Genomic DNA, 20,750 nt, shown 5'->3' with positions numbered 1-20,750 from the left:
TGATGGCCAAGCACCCCACAAGGTGGGACGATGCCCGTTCACCGCCTCCGGTTTGCACCACTGCCTCTCCCCCTGTGCCCCAACCTGCCACTGAGATCCAACCCCCCTCTGAGGACACAGGCACTACCGTCTCCTGGCCTGCACCCACACCCTCACCTCCGCTGTCCTCGGCACCATCCAGCAATGTCTGTCAGCGTAGCGTCCAGACGTCGCTAGCGCCACAGTTTGAGCGCAAGCGCAAGTACGATGCCACGCACCCGCACGCTCAAGCGTTAAACGTGCACATTGCAAAATTGATCAGCCTAGAGATGCTGCCGTATAGGCTTGTGGAAACGGAGGCTTTCAAAAGCATGATGGCGGCGGCGGCCCCGCGCTACTCGGTTCCCAGTCGCCACTACTTTTCCCGATGTGCCGTCCCAGGACTGCACGACCACGTCTCCCGCAACATTGTACGCGCCCTCACCAAAGCGGTTACTGCCAAGGTCCACTTAACAACAGACACGTGGACAAGCACAGGCGGGCAGGGCCACTATATCTCCCGGACGGCACATTGGGTGAATTTAGTGGAGGCTGGGACAGAGTCAGAGCCTGGGACCGCTCATGTCCTACCCACCCCCAGAATTGCGGGCCACAGCTCGGTGGTGGTATCTGCGGCGGTGTATGCTTCCTCCACTAAAGCACCTTCCTCCTCCTCCTCCTCCAACGCAACCTCTGTCTCGCAATCAAGATGTGTCAGCAGCAGCACGTCGCCAGCAGTCGGTGTCACGCGGCGTGGCAGCACAACGGTGGGCAAGCGTCAGCAGGCCATGCTGAAACTACTCAGCTTAGGAGAGAAGAGGCACACGGCCCACGAACTGCTGCAGGGTCTGACAGAGCAGACCGACCGCTGGCTTGCGCCGCTGAGCCTCCAACCGGGCATGGTCGTGTGTGACAACGGCCGTAAGCTGGTGGCGGCTCTGCAGCTCTGCAGCCTCACGCACGTGCCATGCCTGGCCCATGTCTTTAATTTGGTGGTTCAGCGCTTTCTGAAAAGCTACCCCCACTTGTCATACCTGCTCGGAAAGGTGCGCCGGATCTGCGCACATTTCCGCAAATCACACATGCACGCTGCCACCCTGCGCACCCTGCAACATCGGTTTAATCTGCCAGTGCACCGACTGCTGTGCGACGTGCCCACACAGTGGAACTCTACACTCCACATGTTGGCCAGACTCTATGAGCAGCGTAGAGCTATAGTGGAATACCAACTCCAACTTGCGCGGCGCAGTGGGAGTCAGCCTCCTCAATTATTTACAGAAGAGTGGGCCTGGTTGGCAGCCATCTGCCAGGTCCTTGGAAAATTTGAGGAGTCTACCCAGGTGGTGAGCGGCGATGCTGCAATCATTAGCGTCACCATTCCTCTGCTATGCATCTTGAGAAGTTCCCTGCAAAGCATAAAGGCAGACGCTTTGCGCTCGGAAACAGAGCCGGGGGAAGACAGTATGTCGCTGGATAGTCAGAGCACCCTCCTGTCTATATCTCAGCACGTTCAGGAGGAGGAGGAGGAGCATGAGGAGCATAAGGAGGAGGGGGAAGAAACAGCTTGGCCCACTGCTGACGGTACCCATGCTGCTTGCCTGTCATCCTTTCAGCGTGTATGGCCTGAGGAGGAGGAAGAGGAGGAGGAGGAGGATCCTGAAAGTGATCTTCCTAGTGAAGACAGCTTCATGTTAGGATGCCTTTCTCGTGACCCTCGCGTTACATGCATTCTGGCCACTACGGATTACTGGGTGTACACACTGCTCGACCCACGGTATAAGGAGAGCCTTTGCACTCTCATTCCCGAAGAGGAAAGGGGTTCGAGAATGATGCTATACCACAGGGCGCTGGTGGACAAACTGATGGTAAACTTCCCATCCGACAGCGCTAGTGGCAGAAGGCGCAGTTCCGAGGGCCAGGTAGCAGGGGAGGCGCAGAGATCAGGCAGCATGTACAGTGCAGACAGGAGAACATTCTCCAAGGCCTTTGCCAGCTTCATGGCTCCCCAGCAAGACTGTGTCACCGCTCCCCAGTCAAGGCTGAGTCGGCGGGAGCACTGTAAAAGGATGGTGAGGGAGTACGTAGCCGATCGCACAACCGTCCTCCGTGACGCCTCTGCCACCTACAACTACTGGGTGTCGAAGCTGGACACGTGGCCTGAACTCGCGCTGTATGCCCTGGAGGTGCTTGCTTGTCCTGCGGCTAGCGTCTTGTCAGAGAGTGTGTTTAGTGTGGCTGGGGGAATCATTACGGATAAGCGTACCCACCTGTCAACCGACAGTGCCGACAGGCTTACACTCATCAAGATGAACAAAGCCTGGATTTCCCCAGACTTCTCTTCTCCACCAGCAGACAGCAGCAATACCTAAGCAATACGTAGGCTGCACCCGCGGATGGAAGCATCGTTCTCTCTCACCATCCAAAACGGGTACATTTCTGCTTCATCAATCTGTGTATAATATTCCTCCTCCTCCTCCTCCTCCTGCTCCTCCTCCTGAAACCTCACGTAATCACGCCGAACGGGCAATTTTTCTTAGGGCCACAAGGCTCACTCATATAATTTTTCTTAAAAATTTTTATACGTTTCAATGCTCTTAAAAGCGTTGAAACTTTAATTTGAACCAATTTTTCGTTAAACTGGGCTGCCTCCAGGCCTAGTTACCACTTAAGCCACATTAACCAAAGCGATTAATGGGTTTCACCTGCCCTCTTGGTTGGCCATGGCCAATTTTTTGGATGTACATTAGTACTGTTGATACAGCAATTTTTGTGGGCCCTCGCCTACAGTGTAATCACAGCAATTTCTATGTTCTTCGCCTGCACTCATGGTACAGAAAGGTGTGTGGGGTTGGCCTACACTTTAGCTACATAAATGTAACTTGGGCCTTGTCTATACTGCAGCTACTGAAATGGAACGAAGACTGCGCTCCCACTATACTGCTGCTTCGGAATTGTTACTGGGGCCTGTCTTGAGTGCTACTATTACTGAAATGGAACAAATACTGTGCTCCCCCTATAATGCTGCTAGTGATATGTTAGTGGGGCCTGTCCTAATGCTACGGCTGAAATGTTACTAATTATGGGCTCTGCCTATACCGCTGCTAATGGTATGTCTCTGGGGTGTGGAAACAGAGGCTTCACAAAGACATGATGGCGGCGAGGCCATTTCCCACCAACGCTGTTACTGTTAAGGTGCATATAACCACGGACACGTGGAGAGGACACGTAGTGCCTCAAAAACATCCCCCGCCACAGCCCACTTAATACTGGTCACATTCCGAAAACCAACAAAATAAAATCGCGCTACTAGGTCCGCAGTCACCACCACTTTACCACCAACGCGGTTACTGTTAAGGTACATATTACCAGTCTGACTTGGGCATGCAGTGTGGGCCGAAGCCCACCTGCATTAAGCACGACATTACTACCTCAGCTGTGTTGGGCAATGCAATGGGATATATTTATGTACCGCCGGTGGCTTCCTGGCACCCACCCATGCTGTGGGTCCACAGAGAATTATAAATGCATCTGAAACCACATCTAAAGAACCCCAGTCAGACTGGGGCATGCAGTGTGGGCCGAAGCCCACCTGCATTAAGCACGACATTACTACCTCAGCTGTGTTGGGCAATGCAATGGGATATTTCTATGTACCGCTGGTGGCTTCCTGGCACCCACCCATGCTGTGGGTCGACAGGGACTTCACAGTAGGGAGTTGTACCTGCCTGTGTCTATGAATTAAAAAGCCAGGTCTGACTGGGGCATGCAGACACCTTGACAGAATGAATAGTGTGTGGCACATAGGTTCCCCATTGCTATGCCCATGTGTGCAGCTCCTGATGGTGGTGGCACAGGATTATATTTCTCATTGCTTCTGTACAGCATTGTGGGCTATCGCCCCACCCCTTTTAAAGAGGGCCGCTGCCTAGCCGTGCCAACCCTCTGCAGTGTGTGCCTGCTTTTCCTCTGGCAGACGCACTTATAAATAGACATGAGGGTGGCGTGGCATGAGGGCAGCTGAAGGCTGCGCAGGGACAGTTTGGTGTGCGCTGTGGACACTGCGTCGTGCAGGGGGGGGGGGGTTGGGCAGCATGTAACCCAGGAGAAGTGGCAGCGGAGTGTCATGCAGGCAGTGATTGTGCTTTGTTGGAGGTAGTGTGGTGCTTAGCTAAGGTATGCATTGCTAATGAGGGCTTTTCAGAAGTAAAAGTTGTTGGGAGGGGGGGGGGGGGGCACTCTTGCCGGTATTGTGGCTTAATAGTGGGACCTGGGAACTTGAGATGCAGCCCAACATGTAGCCCCTCGCCTGCCCTATCTGTTGCTGTGTCGTTCCCATCACTTTCTTGAATTGCCCAGATTTTCACACATGAAAACCTTAGCGAGCATCGGCGAAATACAAAAATGCTCGGGTCGCCCATTGACTTCAATGGGGTTCGTTACTCGAAATGAACCCTCGAGCATCGCGATAATTTCGTCCCGAGTAACGAGCACCCGAGCATTTTGGTGCTCGCTCATCTCTAATAAAGACATTAAAAGTGTCATCCAACTCTTCATATCAACTTGCCATTCAGGGCTATGGGACAGTTGGGTGGAACAACTCAGTATTCTTAAAACCTCCTTCCTCCCCTCACAACTGCCAGGCCTTTAATGACCATGTGGCCTTTTGGCAAATTCTTTGTTCAGGATGGCAATAAAGTTAGCTAGTGACAGGGGAATGCTAATTACCTCCTGCCAGTGAGGATCCACACCTTAGATATTTTCCATAGACATCCTGGCTGCAACATTTACATCAGAAGGAAAATCTCTTAATAAATATTATTGGTTGTGTGAAGGTCCCAGCCCAACTTAAAGGGGTTGTCCCGCGAAACAAAGTGGGGGTATACACTTCTGTATGGCCATATTAATGCACTTTGTAATGTACATGTGCATTAATTATGAGCCATACAGAAGTTATTCACTTACCTGTTCCGTTGCTGGCGTCCTCGTCTCCATGGTGCCGTCTAATTTTCAGTGTCTAATCGCCCGATTAGATGCGCTTGCGCAGTCCGGTCTTCTGTCTTCTGAATGGGGCCGCTCGTGCCAGAGAGCGGCTCCTCGTAGCTCCGCCCCGTCACGTGTGCCGATTCCAGCCAATCAGGAGGCTGGAATCGGCAATGGACCGCACAGAAGCCCTGCGGTCCACCGAGGGTGAAGATCCCGGCGGCCATCTTCACCAGGTAAGTAAGAAGTCACCGGAGTGCGGGGATTCAGGTAAGCACTATCCGTTTTTTTCTTTAAACCCCTGCATCGGGTTTGTCTCGCGCCGAACGGGGGGGCTATTGAAAAAAAAAAAACCCTTTTCGGCGCGGGACAACCCCTTTAAGTTATGTTTTCAAAATCAGGCAGACAGTCTGATCAAAACGCATCAACACACATTGAGGAGCAGCCCCCAGAATACCTCAAAATGGCATTATCCATGTATCTGGGTATAATTTACGTGCCATAAATAATAATAATCTTTATTTGTATAGCGCCAACTTATTCTGCAGTGCTTTAAAGCATGGGGATCTCAATCAGGGCAGGGTGGGGTGGTGCAGGAGATGTAGGGCAGGGAGTGTACAGGAGGGTGTCATTTTAGAGGTGAGTCTTTGAACAGGAGTCTTTAGGTCACGTATGAAATTCTGTGCATCAGGGATTGTCCGGATGTCTTGGGGTTGAGCATTCCATGGGGTCGGTGCTGCTCTGGTGAAGTCCTGGAGGTGAGCATGTGAGGTTCATATTAGGGGGATGTCTAGTCTGACTGTGTTGGCAGAGCGAAGTTTGCGGAATGGGTATTGTATAGATAGGAGGGAAGTGATGTAGGATGGTGCCGCACCATGGAGAGCTCTGTGAGTGAGGGTGATGAGTTTAAATTGAGTTCTGTAATACATGGGCAGCCAGTGCAGTGACAGGCATAGTGCGGAGGCATCTGAGAAGTGGCTGGATTGGAAGGTAAGCCAAGCTTCTGCATTTAGTATGGATTGGAGAGGAGAGTGTGGTGCGGAGAAGGCCAATAAGTAGAGAGCTGCAGCAGTTGAGTCTGGAATGAATAAGGGCAACAACAATTCCGAGTCCAATGTGACTCCTAGGTAGCGGGCATGCTGTCTAGGGAATATGGTACTGATATGGAGATGTTGGGGGGATGTCGGCTGTAGAGGGTGGAAAAACGAGAAAGTCAGTTTTTGAGAGGTTAAGTTTGAGAAAAAGAGAGGACATGGTGTTAGAGACAGCGGACAGACAGTCAGAGATGTTTTAGAGGAAAGTTGCAGAGATGTCATGGGAGGTGGTGATGTTGGAGGCCAAATCTGAAAATGGTTAGCCTGATTAGGGCTGTATAGATAGAGAAGAGAAGGGACCAAGAACCAAGCCTTCAGGGACCCCGACAGCAAGAGCAAGTGGAGAGGAGGTAAAGCCAGTGAAATAGATGCGGAAAGAGTGGTCAGAGAGATAGGAGGAGAACCAGGAGAGAGCAGTATCCTTTAGGCTGATAGAGCGGAGCATAGCAAGGAGGAGGTTATGGTTGACGGTGTCAAATGCAGCGGACAGGTCAATGAGGATTAGTAAGGGAGTAGTCGCCCTTGACTTGGCCATTATAAGATCATTAGATTTTTTTCTGAGGACAGTTTCGGTCGAGTGGAGGGGGTGGAAACCGGACTGGAAGGAGTCGAGGAGAGAGTTGTCAGAGAGAAAGCGAGTAAGGTAGGAATAAACCAGTTGTTCAAGTAGTTGGGAGATGAACGGCAGGTTAAAGAGAGGTCGGTAGTTGGCAGCGTCATTCAGGTCAAGGGTTGGTTTATTTAGTAGAGGGGATATGATGGAATGTTTGAAAGAGGAGGACAGGGAGAGGTTGAAGATGGTGGTGAGATGGATGATGACAGCTTGGGAGAGGGACCAAAGGAGATGTGAGGGGAGAGGGTGGCTAGCGCAGGTGGTGGGGCGAGTGGCAGAAAGCTTTCTAGAGACTTCTTCCTCTGTTGTTGGTTTGAGTATGATAGTGGTTGAGTGATGGATGCAGTGCTGAAAAGGCTAGCTGTGCAATGATTGTGGAATTCTTTATGGATATTTTCGTTTGTTTTTTTTTTAATGTGTGGCTAGCTTTCCAGCACTGAGGTCTGTCATGGAGGCCTGTTTTTGGGGACTAAGGAGGGAATGGAAAATGTTGAGTCTTTTGGTGCTGTGGAATAGTGAGGAGACAAGGGAGGTGAAATAGACTTGTTTGGCATGATGGAGGGCAAGATTGTAGGCTTTAAGCATAAATTTGAAGTGGATGAATTCCACAGGCTGTTTGGATTTACGATACAGCCGTTCAGCACATCTGGAGCACCATCAAATGAAGCGCCTTTGGGGCCTGAGCAAGAGTTGTTGTGGTCTGCAGTTTACGGCTCTAGTCAAGGGGGATGCCGCTTTATCCAGGGCGCATCTGAGGTTGGTGGAGTAATGTTCAGCAGCCAGGTTGGGGCATGAGAGGAGAGAGATGGGGACAGAAAGTACTGTAGGGTCTTGGTGAACTGTTGTGTGTGGACGATCTGGAGGTGCGATAGATGGGAGGATCTGAGGAGATGTTAGGGCATCTAATGGAGAGGGAGAGGAGATTTTGGTCCAAGAGTGGGAGGAAGGAGTAAGTAAAGTGGGAGGCAGAGAAGAGGCAGAGGAAGGTTAGGTTGAGAATGTTACTATCTCTGTGCATGGGAAAGTCAGAGAGTTGTGATAGGCTGAGAGAGGAGGTGAGGGTTAGAAGTTGGGAGGCAAATGGGGAGAAGGGGTTGTTAATGGGAGGTTGAAGTCATTGAGGATGAGGGTTGGAAGTTTGCGGGACAGGAAATGGGGGAGCCAGGTTGCAAAATGATCCAGGAACATGCGGGTGAAACCCGGGGGCTGGTAGATAACTGCAACACGTAGAGGAAGTGCATGGAAGAGTCACACGGTATGTGCTTTGAAAGATGAGAAGGTAAGGGAGGGAGCCAGGGGAATAACCTGGAAGGTGCAGTTTGGTGGGAGAACACCTACTCCTCCAGTGCACCTGTCGCTCAATCTGGGGGTGTAGAAGAACTATCAGGCTATCATAGGACAATGCAGCAGGGAAGGCAGAATAAGACTGCTGAATTCAGCTTTCGGTGAGGGTAAGTAGTTTTAGGTGCTTGGTGATGAAGAGGTTGTGGATGGTTGGGGGTTCCAGAGAGTGCATTTGAAGGGGACAGGAAAGGTGCGTGCGGACAACAGGTCGGGCTTGGGGGGAGTGTATGGGTTTAGTTTGCGGGGGTATTGCTGGGAGTGGCACAGGGTGGGTCGGGGTTAGGGCAAATGTACCCCACAGCTAAAAGTAACAGGGTAGAGAGGGTGAGTAGATGGTTGGGGGATTTGTGAGGGTAGCTGTTGTGTTTCTTGGTGGTAAGGGGGGATGGAGGCATTTGAGGAAGGTGAAAAGTATGTGAGAACTATACATAGACAAGGAGAGTATGGAGGTGATGTAGATAAAGTGTGTTGGGGCTGAGCATAGGAATAAGGTGTAGAGACAGGCAGTAAGGATGGCAGTAAAGGTTAGAGCAATGATGGGAGTGTTAAAGTGCAGGGAATTAGTGTTAAAGGGGTTGGCTTGACATGCTTGGTATCGCTGAATAGATAAATTATGATCGAAAATCTGCCAGGCACAAATTCCAAATCAGAGGGTCTCGTGAAGATATGAAAAGGGGAATTATGGTTTTGCCAAAAGTACGATGCAAATACCACTCTCTTCTCTGAATGACATCAGAGAGGGCTGAGGAAGGTGTGTTCTGAGGAATACTTTATAACTAGAGGCTCCACAAACCCCTATTGTTAGCTCTTTGAAGGTGCACTTCAGCGTAAGAACTGCCCTATCTGCTTCCATGACTTTGCACAAATCAGACCCTTGGGCCTAACATCCCAAGTCTGGTATGTTTCTGTTTATTTCTCCTTGTTTATTTTAAAGTACTATCTGTTGTGTATGCCTGTAAACCTTATCTCCATTGTAGCAACCTTTTCTGCGTATTTTTGTACATATATAGATATTTAGGCCTGCTAATCTTTTTTTAGAATAAATCTGCAATTTAATAGTCAAGCCTCGTTCGTTTTAAAAATGAACCACAACTCTGAAAACTGTGTTAATAATTCACAGTCCGGGTCCCAGCTTAGCTGGTGGTGGCAGCAGGGGTATGCTGTCCTTCTCAATAGCTCATTCAGAGGAGCTGCAATTTTAGTAAAATATGTAATATCTAGATAAGCTAAGAAATGCTTTGAACATTTGAAGAGTCTGCAGCATTGTCCACTGCTGTATGGCAGCTATGTTATCTTTACAGGAAAAAAAAAAACATGTTTAGACGTAGTGTGGCCTAGGTATTTGATGTCCCACATAAACAGGTGACATTTTTGGCTCCATCTTGGCTCTTGCCCCAATCACTGCAAATGTAATTTAAAAGTTGAGGAGTTCAAAATCATGCCATCCAGGTACATAAGAGTCGCTTGAAATTTGAGCTCCCCGAGGCACTTTTCCATGAGCCACTGAAAGGTACTGGAGGTGCAGTTAAACTCATCCATTTGCATTGGTAGAATAAATTCTATCTTTGCTTTGTCTTTCTCTGCAACATGCACTTGCCAATATCCACTTGCTAGGTCAAGGGTTGAGAAATGCTTAGCTTTCCCCAGAGCAGGGAAGTATTCTTCAATCCATGGTAGTGGTTAGGAGTCTCAGATGGTGCAGGCATTGAGTTTACAGTACTCTACACAAAACCAAATGCTTCATTGTCTTCCTTGCAAGCATCATCGGCTCTGGCTGCTCTGGATAACTCCAGAACTCAGTTCTTTTTCTTCTTGATACAATTTCTTTGGAATCTGACGATAACTTTCTCATATGGGGGCAACAAATGTCCAGTTTGTATTTCATGATGGATAGCATCTGCACATCCAACTTCATCAGCTTGTCGGGCAAATGCTATTTGATATTGTCACAGTAACTCTTCAGTGGCCTTAATCTGTACAGCATTGAATTGAATCAAATCAGCCCCCATTAGTTCTGGGATGAGTCATCCAATCCACTGGGATATAGGGCTCTCTTTCTCTTCTGTGGACACAGCCAATGTCATGCTCCACTCTTCATTGGGGCTAAGAAAACACTTTGTTTCTGTATCACTCCACCTTGGTTCATGTAGACTTGTATGATTTCTACTGCAGGTTCATGTAGCCAACCCTAAATTGACACTGCATATAAAGTGGACTACAGCCAACATTCATCCACCGGGGCATTCTGGCCCAATTCCGTAAGGCCCACTATCTCACGGATAACTTCAGTCATATGTAGTAAGTTAAACTCCCATCAGCAGCATTTTACCCCGTAATCATGCCCTTCTACCGACATTATCCTCCTTCACTCCCTTCTCACCTATATGTCATGCTGGGGGTGAAGTGAGCTCCTCTCTTACCATTACACTGCTGATAATTTAGATTATCTGCAATGGTCATGTGACTGTGATATCATCGCATGTCCTTCATCCATTGTACCTTGGTAACTGCACTAAGGAGTTGGGGGCGGTATATGCCTCCTGACACCCAGGACTATAAGGCAGTGTCCCAAAACTGTGACTGTACTGCAGAATCTGGGACTGTTAGGAGGCCTAGTTTTTCTTTTACACGGTTTCATAAATATCCCCCATTAACTTAAATAGACCAAACTGATTCTCCCATTAACCTCTTCCTTACCAGTGACCTAAACACTGTAATTTCAAGTTGATAATATGGCAAGGAGGGCACTAAGTATACCAGTATAGCATTTGTCAGTTTCTATAAGGCTATTTGATTGTGAAATGATCCATTTGTTGTTTTTGTATAGAGCTTAGCACGTATACTGGTCCCTATAGGGGCTAATCTGTGTATGAGTGCATGTACATGTACCAGTTACTATAGGTGCTAGCCCGTCTACACATATGTACTGTACATTTACATGACCTGATTCCTATATACCAGTTCTGACAGAGTAACCTGTGACCTTCTTGGTATTATATTCACAGTGGATTTTAGAAGACAAGGACTCGGAACACCGATGTTTACAGGTAGGAGGATTAGAGTGAAAATAGAAATAGCAGAAAATATTTTCATCATTCTTTAACCCTTTCCAATCCAATTTGTATCCTGGTTTTACTAGCGGGCTTACTCTTTTTTCTGCCGTTATACAACGGCGCTATATGCTGGCTAAAGCCAGTACTGCATGAGGTGACACGTTGGATAGGCTCTGAGAGCAGTGGCTGGCAATATACAGTAAGAGAACCCCGGCGGATGTCTGCCAACATCTGAGCTGTAGAGCCTTAAATCATAATGTCTTCAGAGGTCAGACAGTGGATTAGAAAGGGTTAAAGGACCAACACTTCCTGCTTTAATCTTTTTTGCTATTCAAGTAGCTAAAGAACAGTTTAAGGTTAGTTTTGCTCTTTGGTAACGAGTCTCTCTGTCTGCACCTTTGCTACTTTTATCTGCTTTTTACATCATTTACTATTTTCTTATAGCTTTTCAATGCTTTTCCGCTTCCATTTTGATTTATCAGTCTAAATGCTGTCTTTTTGTTGTTTATTTACCCCTTTACATCTTTATTGAGCCACATTGATTTTCTTTTATTCCTATTCCTTTTATTCATGTAAGGTATGAACTGCTGAAGATTGTTTTAAAAATGTCCCAATTGTTTGTATTCTTATTTTTGAGGACACAAAACATGTCTATCCCTCTAGTTGGGTTGTGCATAAAATGAGAAAGGTCAATGACAAAAATGACCTTTAGTAATTGAAAAAAAATGTCTTCCATTTATGGGATCTGCAGGTTTCAGTCTCCTTATTTATATTCGAATAGTTGAATTTCTTCAAATAATGACCTCATTGTACTTTGCTGTGTCATCTATTTGCCTTAGTAATATATTTCCAATGGCTTCTGTTATATTCGGTGGTATATAGAAATCCCTATTAGGATTTTATTGTTTATCCCTCCATGTATCTTTACTTATGCAGACTCCACAAGTTCATCTCTTTCAAATAAATCTTCCTATAGTGAGGGCTTTAAACAGAAATTTAAATAAAGACATACTCCTCCGCTTTTCCGTTTTTTACGATCCCTTCTGAATACAGTAACCCTTTAAGTCACAGCTTTCATCCAACCGGGTCTCCAGTATTCCCAGTGTCATTGTTTTCCTCAGACATTATTACTTCCAGTTTGTCAACTTTATTTGTCAAACCACCACCCTACACCTACTCTTATTACTTAGTCCCACATCTCTATCTACATTGTTTCCTCTATCTCTCTAGTTGTTCCCCCATCCCAGTCCCTTGTGTAAACGCTCATCCAACCTTTCTAGCCATTTTTTCTCCCAACTCAGCTGCACCCTTCCCAAAGAATGTGGGCCATCACTCTTAGGGACTTTGAGGCACATGAGTGCTTTTATGCTATAGCTCACATCAAAATATCAGATCAATATTGGGTGGCCACCCTCCTTGATCCATGCTACAAGGTCAAAATGATAAATATCATTCCGGTAGTGGAGAGCGACCTCAAAATTCAACACCAGAACAGACTGTTAAGCAGCTTTAACAGAGCATTTGCCCATGGCACAGGAATGCAACCGCAATGGTTCACAGCTCTGCAGCTCATGGCAGATGAGCAGGAAGCCATTGCAGCAGCGCCACCACCAGTGCCAGAAGTAGTCTAACAACATTTTTTCAGACTGTCGTAGCCTGCAGAAAAAACAACAGTGTAGGATTAACAGTCACAGCAGCATTTATTCATGATAGTCCAAAGTATGTTAGCTCATCCATGGGTGTACTCTAAAGCATCAAAACAGCTGTAGCTCTATAGCTTTTCCTTGGAGAAGGCCTGTGTTTGGGTATTCTGTTCAGCTGGTTGAATTTGTCCTGTGGAAAATTTTAGACATTGCTTTTAAAACAAACAGCAGACTTGCAGCCTTCTTTGGTGTCATTTTTTGGTAACTCTACAGCTTTTCCTTGGAAGATGACCATCTTTGAGTCATCTTTTCACTTGGTACAAGTGTGGGTGTTCTTTTGTTATCCGTTACACTTCTGTGCTCTGAGTGATCCCCACACCATCATACACTATTTTGACCAATTGTAAGAAGGAGCACAGTATTCCTCAGATTTGTGGCTATATTCTCATGAAGTTTGGGGGCCTTTGATTGCATTAGGGACCTTCTAGAGGGCAAATTAGTGAACTTGATGTCTACACCCATTTACTTTAGTGTGAGTTGGAACCGGCCATCCCAATTCACGGTGATTTTGGTGAAATCAGCCCAATTCCGACATGAAGCAATTATTCCAATAATCATTTGCCACTACTGCCATCTCATTATTTTACAGTTATTGGATATATCAAACTTCTAAAAGAACAAACAAATGGGCTCTAAAAAAAGAGTATGTTCAAAATATTTGAAAGACAAAGCAGATTTAAGTCCTTTATGTGGTGTTGGCCAAACAACCCCAGACATGTACTGATCTTGTGTCCTTCTCCCCACTCCCCACTGTACTGCAGATAGGATAAACTTTATAAGTCATCACCGATCAGGTCTTATTCGATGGATAAAGGATGTGGATCCAGTTCTGCGTGATCTCCGGGACCAGGAGCTACTGACCCAGGAACAGTACATTTATGCCATGGAAATGAGAAGATCCCAGAAGATGAAAGAACTGTGTGATATTATCAGATACTGGGCGGATAGTGGGAAATGCACAGCTTATACAGTTCTCAGAAAATATAATGAAAAACTTATCCAAGACTTGGAAATGGAGGACAGGATGAGGAGAAGTGCTCACTCACGACGCTTCAAGGGTTAGTCTGCCTCTCTATTTGACACCCCATACTTGATTCCTTTAAAAAGGCTTTCCGGTTACCAAAAAACATTGCATCAACAGCTCCAATTAAAATAGCAAACAGAGCAGTACTTACCCGTTCTCTACTGCAGAGATCCAGTGATGTTACCACGCTGTTCTTCTGGTGATTGCTGTGGCAAAAGAAATCAGCGGAAATCACGTGACCACTGTAGCCAATAAGAAACTGCAGTGTCTCTGTTCTGAACTCATGGTGTACAAGATGTGAGGGTACTACTGTAATATGTCTCCACCGAAATACACGGGTTGGCTGGGCTGGGCAGGTAATGGCCAGATCACTCCCAGAGCAGAAACTGGCATAGGTCCATGGAGGATGATCGTGATGGTGGACAAATCTGGAGGCCTCCGATAAGAAGTTTCATCATCCCTCATCTTATGAATCAGTGACAGGATATGAAACTTTAAAATATCGAATCTTTTTTTTTTACTTTTACCTAATTGCTGGGGCCTCCATCCTCTGTACCAGGTACCTGGGAGCAAGGAGATTCTAAATTTCCCAGTTTCTGCACATGCGTTCATCATTTTTCTGGTGGGCGCATATGCAGAACCCAGGGAGAGGTCCTTGGATGATAATATCATCAGGGGGCATCGCCACAGGCCTTTGGTAAGAAGTTTGATCTCTCCTTACTGATCGGATTTAAGAGGGATAATGAAACTAACCTTTTAACTCCTTACTAACCAGCCTATCGTGTTTTTACATCCTGCAGCTGCAGGACATGTATGGAGGGGGATTGTGTGTCGATCTTCTTCCATATATCGCGGCTCCCGACTGTTTCTTACAGCCAACACCTGGGCGCAACATATCCGATAAGCCATGCGGCCTTTTGATTCAAATTGGCTCCAGAAGGAAAAAAGACAGAAATAGAGAGGACTACTCTTTTAGAACAAATAAAATCTCTAAAATCCTACTATTAAAAAAAAGAAAATGACCCCTATTAGAAAAAGAACTATTTGACCTTCAACTTAACTAAGAGGAGTCCTCAATCTGCGGGGATCACAGCGTTTCTCCCATTGTTTTCCGCTTGTTTCCTGCATAGCATAACATCGCGGTGCCATGTAGGAAAACATTGCTCATGTGTATGAGCCCAATCAAAGGCGATTTTTGCATCTTGCAGCGCACAAATCTTGCCCGATTTTAATTTCCATATGAAACCCGCCTTAAAGAGTTGAACATAACCAATATAATAAGTGGTTACTCCAAATTCTATTTAATGTTGGGTTTATTATAAAGGATTATCAAAACCAGATATTGGAATTTAGTCTTTAACCCCTTAAGAACAAGGCCAATTTAAGGGAGTAGAGATGAGCGAGCGTACTTGGATAAGCACTACTCGCTCGAGTAATTTGCTTTATCCGAGTATCGCTGTGCTCGTCCCTGAAGATTCGGGTGCCGGCACGGAGCGGGGAGCTGCAGCGGAGAGCGGGGAGGAACGGAGGTAAGATCTTTCTCTCCCTCTCTCCCGCCCGCTCTCCCCTGCTCCCCGCTGCGACTCACCTGTCAGCCGCAGCGGCACCCGAATCTTCAGGGACGAGCACAGCGATACTCGGATAAAGCACATTACTCGAGCGGGTAGTGCTTTTCCGAGTACGCTCGCTCATCCCTATTAAAGACACAACCATTTTGGGGGGATTTTCATTTCTACTTTTCAAGAGCCCTAATTTTTATATTTTTCTGTCCACACGGCCATATGAGGGCTTGTTTTTTGTGTCGTGAAGCATAGTTTTTATTTACCATTTTTGGGTGCATATAATGTATTGTACAGCTTTATTTATTTTTTGAGAGCAGAGAAAACACATCAATTCTGCCATTGTTTTATTATTTTTTATATTTTACGGTGTCAATCAAACAGCATAAATTACTCAATACATTTTTTCTGGGGGTTGGTATGATTACAACGATACCTAAAACATTACAATTTTTAAGTTTTTCCACTTGCCCATTTTTTTTGAAATTATTATTTTTGCATCGTTACCAGAGATGAGCGAACACCAAAATGTTCGGGTGTTCGTTATTCGTAACGAACTTCCCGTGATGCTCGAGGGTTCGTTTCGAACAACGAACCCCATTGAAGTCAATGGGCGACCAGAACATTTTTGTATTTCGCCGATGCTCGCTAAGGTTTTCATGTGTGAAAATCTGGGCAATTCAGGAAAGTGATGGGAATGACACAGTGACGGATAGGACAGGCGAGGGGCTACATGTTGGGCTGCATCCTAAGTTCACAGGTCCCACTATTAAGCCACAATACCGGCAAGAGTGGGCCCCCCCCCTCCCAACAACTTTTACTTCTGAAAAGCGCTCATTAGCATGGCATACCTTTGCTAAGCACCACACTACCTCCAACAAAGCACAATCACTGCCTGCATGACACTCCACTGCCACTTCTCCTGGGTTACATGCTGCCCAACCGCACCCCCTCCCCCCCACAGCGCACACCAAACTGTCCCTGCGCAGCCTTCAGCTGCCCTCATGCCACACCACGCTCATGTCTATTTAGAATTGCGTCTGCCATGAGGAGGAACCGCAGGCACACACTGCAGAGGTTGGCATGGCTAGGCAGCGACCCTCTTTAAAAGTGGCGGAGCGATAGCCCACAATGCTGTACAGAAGCAATGAGAAATAGAATCCTGTGCCACCGCCATCAGGAGCTGCACACGTGGGCATAGCAATGGGGAACCTATGTGCCACACACTATTCATTCTGTCAAGGTGTCTGCATGCCCCAGTCAGACCGGGCTTTTTAATTCATAGACACAGGCAGGTACAACTCCCTATTGTGAAGTCCCTGTCGACCCACAGCATGGGTGGCTCCCTGGAACCCACCGGCGGTACACAGAAATATCCCATTGCATTGCCCAACACAGCTGAGGTAGTAATGTCGTGCTTAATGCAGGTGGGCTTCGGCCCACACTGCATGCCCCAGTCTGACTGGGGTTCTTTATAAGTGTACAGATGTAGTAAAAAGTCCGTGTGCACCTACAGCATGGGTGGGTGCCAGGAAGCCACCGGCGGTACATAGAAATATCCCATTGCATTGCCCAACACAGCTGAGGTAGTAATGTTGTGCTTAACCCTTTCCAATCCAATTTGTATATGGTTTTCCTAGGGGGCTTACTCTTTTTCTGCTGTTATACAACGGCGCTATATGCTGGCTAAAGCCAGTACTGCATGAGCTGACACGTAGGATAGGCTCCGACAGCAGAGAGGCTGGCAATATACAGTAAGAGAACCCCGACGGACGTCTACCAACAACGGAGCTGTACAGCCTTAAACCCTAATGTCTTCAAAGGTCACACAGTGGACTGGAAAGGGTTAATGCAGGTGGGTTTCGGCCCACACTGCATGCCCCAGTCAGACTGGGGTTCTTTAGAAGTGGACACATGTAGGTTAAACTCCCTGTGGACCCACTGCCTGGGTGGGTGCCAGGAAGCCACCGGCGGTACATAGAAATATCCCATTGCATTGCCCAACACAGCTGAGGTAGTAATGTCGTGCGTAATACAGGTGGGCTTCGGCCCACACTGCATGCCCCAGTCAGACGGGTTCTTTAGAAGTGTACAGATGTATTAAAAACTCAGTGTGCACCTACAGCATGGGTGGCTCCCTGGAACCCACCGGCGGTACATAAAAATATCCCATTGCATTGCCCAACACAGCTGAGGTAACGTCAGCTGTAATGCAGGTGGGCTAAAAATTCATTTGATTACACTGTAGGCGAGGGCCCACAAAAATTGCTGTATCAACAGTACTAATGTACATCCCAAAAATTGGCCATGGCCAGCCAAGAGGGCAGGTGAAACACATTAATCGCTTTGGTTAATGTGGCTTAAGTGGTAACTAGGCCTGGAGGCAGCCCAGTGTAACGAAAAATTGGTTCAAGTTAAAGTTCCAACGCTTTTAAGAGCATTGAAACTTATAAAAATTGTTCTGAAAAATTATTTGAGTGAGCCTTGTGGCCCTAAGAAAAATTGCCCGTTCAGCGTGATTACGTGAGGTTTCAGGAGGAGGAGCAGGAGGAGGAGGAGGAGGAATATTAGACACAGATTGATGAAGCAGAAATGTCCCCGTTTTGGATGGTGAGAGAGAACGTAGCTTCCATCCGCGGGTGCAGCCTACGTATTGCTTACGTATCGCTGCTGTCCGCTGGTGGAGAACAGAAGTCTGGGGAAATCCAGCCTTTGTTCATCTTGATGAGTGTTAGCCTGTCGGCACTGTCGGTTGACAAGCGGCTACGCTTATCTGTGATGATTCCCCCAGCCGCACTAAACACCCTCTCCGACAGGACGCTAGCCGCAGGACAAGCAAGCACCTCCAGGGCATACAGCGCTAGTTCAGGCCACATGTCCAGCTTCGACACCCAGTAGTTGTAGGGGGCAGAGGCGTCACCAAGGATGGTCGTGCGATCCGCTACGTACTCCCTCACCATCCTTTTACAGTGCTCCCGCCGACTCAGCCGTGACTGGGGAGTGGTGACACAGTCTTGGTGGGGAGCCATAAAGCTGGCCAGGCCCTTAAAGACTGTTGCACTGCCTGGGATGTACATGCTGCTCGATCTACGCACATCCCCTGCTACCTTGCCCTCGGTACTGCGCCTTCTGCCACTAGCGCTGTCAGCTGGGAATTTTACCATCAGCTTGTCCGCAAGGGTCCTGTGGTATTAGCATCACTCTCGAACCCCTTTCCTCTTCGGGAATCAGAGTGGGCAGGTTCTCCTTATACCGTGGATCGAGCAGTGTGTACACCCAGTAATCCGTCGTGGCCAGAATGCGTGCAACGCGAGGGTCATGAGAAAGGCATCCTAACATGAAGTCAGCCATGTGTGCCAGGGTACCAGTACGCAACACATGGCTGTCCTCACTAGGAAGATCACTTTCAGGATCCTCCTCCTCCTCCTCCTCCTCAGGCCATACACGCTGAAAGGATGACAGGCAATCAGCCGGTGTACCGTCAGCAGCGGCCCAAGCTGTCTCTTCCCCCTCCTCCTCATCCTCCTCATGCTCCTCCTCCTCCTCCTGTACGCGCTGAGAAATAGACAGGAGGGTGCCCTGACTATCCAGCGGCATACTGTCTTCCCCCGCCCCCGTTTCCGAGCGCAAAGCAGCTGCCTTTATGGTTTGCAGGGAATTTCTCAAGATGCATAGCAGAGGAATGGTGACGCTAATGATTGTAGCATCGCCGCTCACCACCTGGGTAGACTCCTCAAAATTACCAAGGACATGGCAGATGTCTGCCAACCAGGCCCACTCTTCTGAAAGGAATTGAGGAGGCTGACTCCCACTGCGCCGCCCATGTTGGAGTTGGTATTCGACTATAGCTCTCCGTTGTTCATAGAGCCTGGCCAACATGTGGAGCGTAGAGTTCCACCGTGTGGGCACGTCGCACAGCAGTCGGTGCACTGGCAGCTTAAAGTGATGTTGCAGGGTGCGCAGGGTGGCAGCGTCCGTGTGGGACTTGCGGAAATGTGCGCAGAGCCGGCGCGCCTTTACGAGCAGGTCTGACAAGCGTGGGTAGCTTTTCAGAAAGCGCTGAACCACCAAATTAAAGACGTGGGCCAGGCATGGCACGTGCGTGAGGCTGCCGAGCTGCAGAGCCGCCACCAGGTTACGGCCGTTGTCACACACGACCATGCCCGGTTGGAGGCTCAGCGGCGCAAGCCAGCGGTCGGTCTGCTGTGTCAGACCCTGCAGCAGTTCGTGGGCCGTGTGCCTCTTATCGCCTAAGCTGAGTAGTTTCAGCACGGCCTGCTGACGCTTGCCCACCGCTGTGCTGCCACACCGCGCGACACCGACTGCTGGCGACATGCTGCTGCTAACACATCTTGATTGTGAGACAGAGGAGGAGGAGGAGGAGGAGGGTGCTTTAGTGGAGGAAGCATACACCTCCGCAGATACCAGCACCGAGCTGGGGCCCGCAATTCTGGGGGTGGGTAGGACGTGAGCGGTCCCAGGCTCTGACTCTGTCCCAGCCTCCACTAAATTCACCCAATGTGCCGTCAGGGAGATGTAGTGGCCCTGCCCGCCTGTGCTTGTCCACGTGTCCGTAGTTAAGTGGACCGTGGCAGTAACCGCGTTGGTGAGGGCGCGCACAATGTTGCGGGAGACGTGGTCGTGCAGGGCTGGGACGGCACATCGGGAAAAGTAGTGGCGACTGGGAACTGAGTAGCGCGGGGCCGCCGCCTCCATGATACTTTTGAAGGACTCCGTTTCCACAACCCTATACGGCAGCATCTCAAGGCTGATGAATTTTGCGATGCGGACGGTTAACGTTTGAGCGTGCGGGTGCGTGGCGGCGTACTTGCGCTTGCGCTCGAACACTTGCGCAAGCGACGGCTGAACGGTGCGCTGAACTACACTGCTGGATGGGGCCGAGGACAGCGGAGATGAGGGTGTGGGTGCAGGCCATGAGGCGGTAGTGCCTGTGTCCTGAGAGGGGGGTTGCATCTCAGTGGCAGGTTGGGGCACAGGGGGAGAGGCAGGGTTGCAAACCGGAGGCGGTGAACGGCCTTTGTCCCACCTTGCGGGGTGCTTGGCCATCATATGTCTGCGCATGGTGGTGGTGGTGAGGCTGTTGGTGTTGGCTCCCCGGCTGAGCTTTGCGCGACAAAGGTTGCACACCACTGTTCGTCGGTCGTCAGGCGTCTCTGTGAAAAACTGCCAGACCTTAGAGCACCTCGGCCTCCGCAGGGTGGCATGGAAACACTTGGTGGATTATTCGGTCTGGCCCTGCCTCTACCCCTGGCCACTGCACTGCCTCTTGCAACCTGCCCTGCTGATGCCCTTGACTACCCCTCTGAAGACCTGTCCTCCTGAGTAAGCGTTGCACACCAGG

At 48.5% G+C, this 20,750-nt stretch overlaps 1 protein-coding gene across 4 annotated transcripts in view; it reads left to right on the top strand.

Moving 5' to 3' along the window:
* LOC136613052 (uncharacterized) overlaps positions 1-20,750 on the top strand; it is a 93,836-nt gene that overhangs the window by 27,010 nt on the left and 46,076 nt on the right. For 2 of the 4 annotated variants that reach the window (XM_066593870.1, XM_066593871.1), the window contains 2 exons: positions 11,055-11,096; positions 13,567-13,863. The exons of 1 other annotated variant lie outside the window; for it this stretch is intronic. In XM_066593870.1, coding sequence (XP_066449967.1) covers positions 11,055-11,096; positions 13,567-13,863 — 339 coding nt within the window. The remainder of the gene's footprint in view (positions 1-11,054; positions 11,097-13,566; positions 13,864-20,750) is intronic. One more of the 4 variants, XM_066593872.1, reaches the window with a different exon arrangement.

Source organism: Eleutherodactylus coqui, chromosome 2 (genome assembly GCF_035609145.1).
Source record: "Eleutherodactylus coqui strain aEleCoq1 chromosome 2, aEleCoq1.hap1, whole genome shotgun sequence".
In the NCBI taxonomy this organism is placed as follows: Eukaryota; Metazoa; Chordata; class Amphibia; order Anura; family Eleutherodactylidae; genus Eleutherodactylus; species Eleutherodactylus coqui.
Note: the sequence above shows the minus strand (reverse complement) of the source record. Positions and strands in the feature narration are given on the sequence as shown.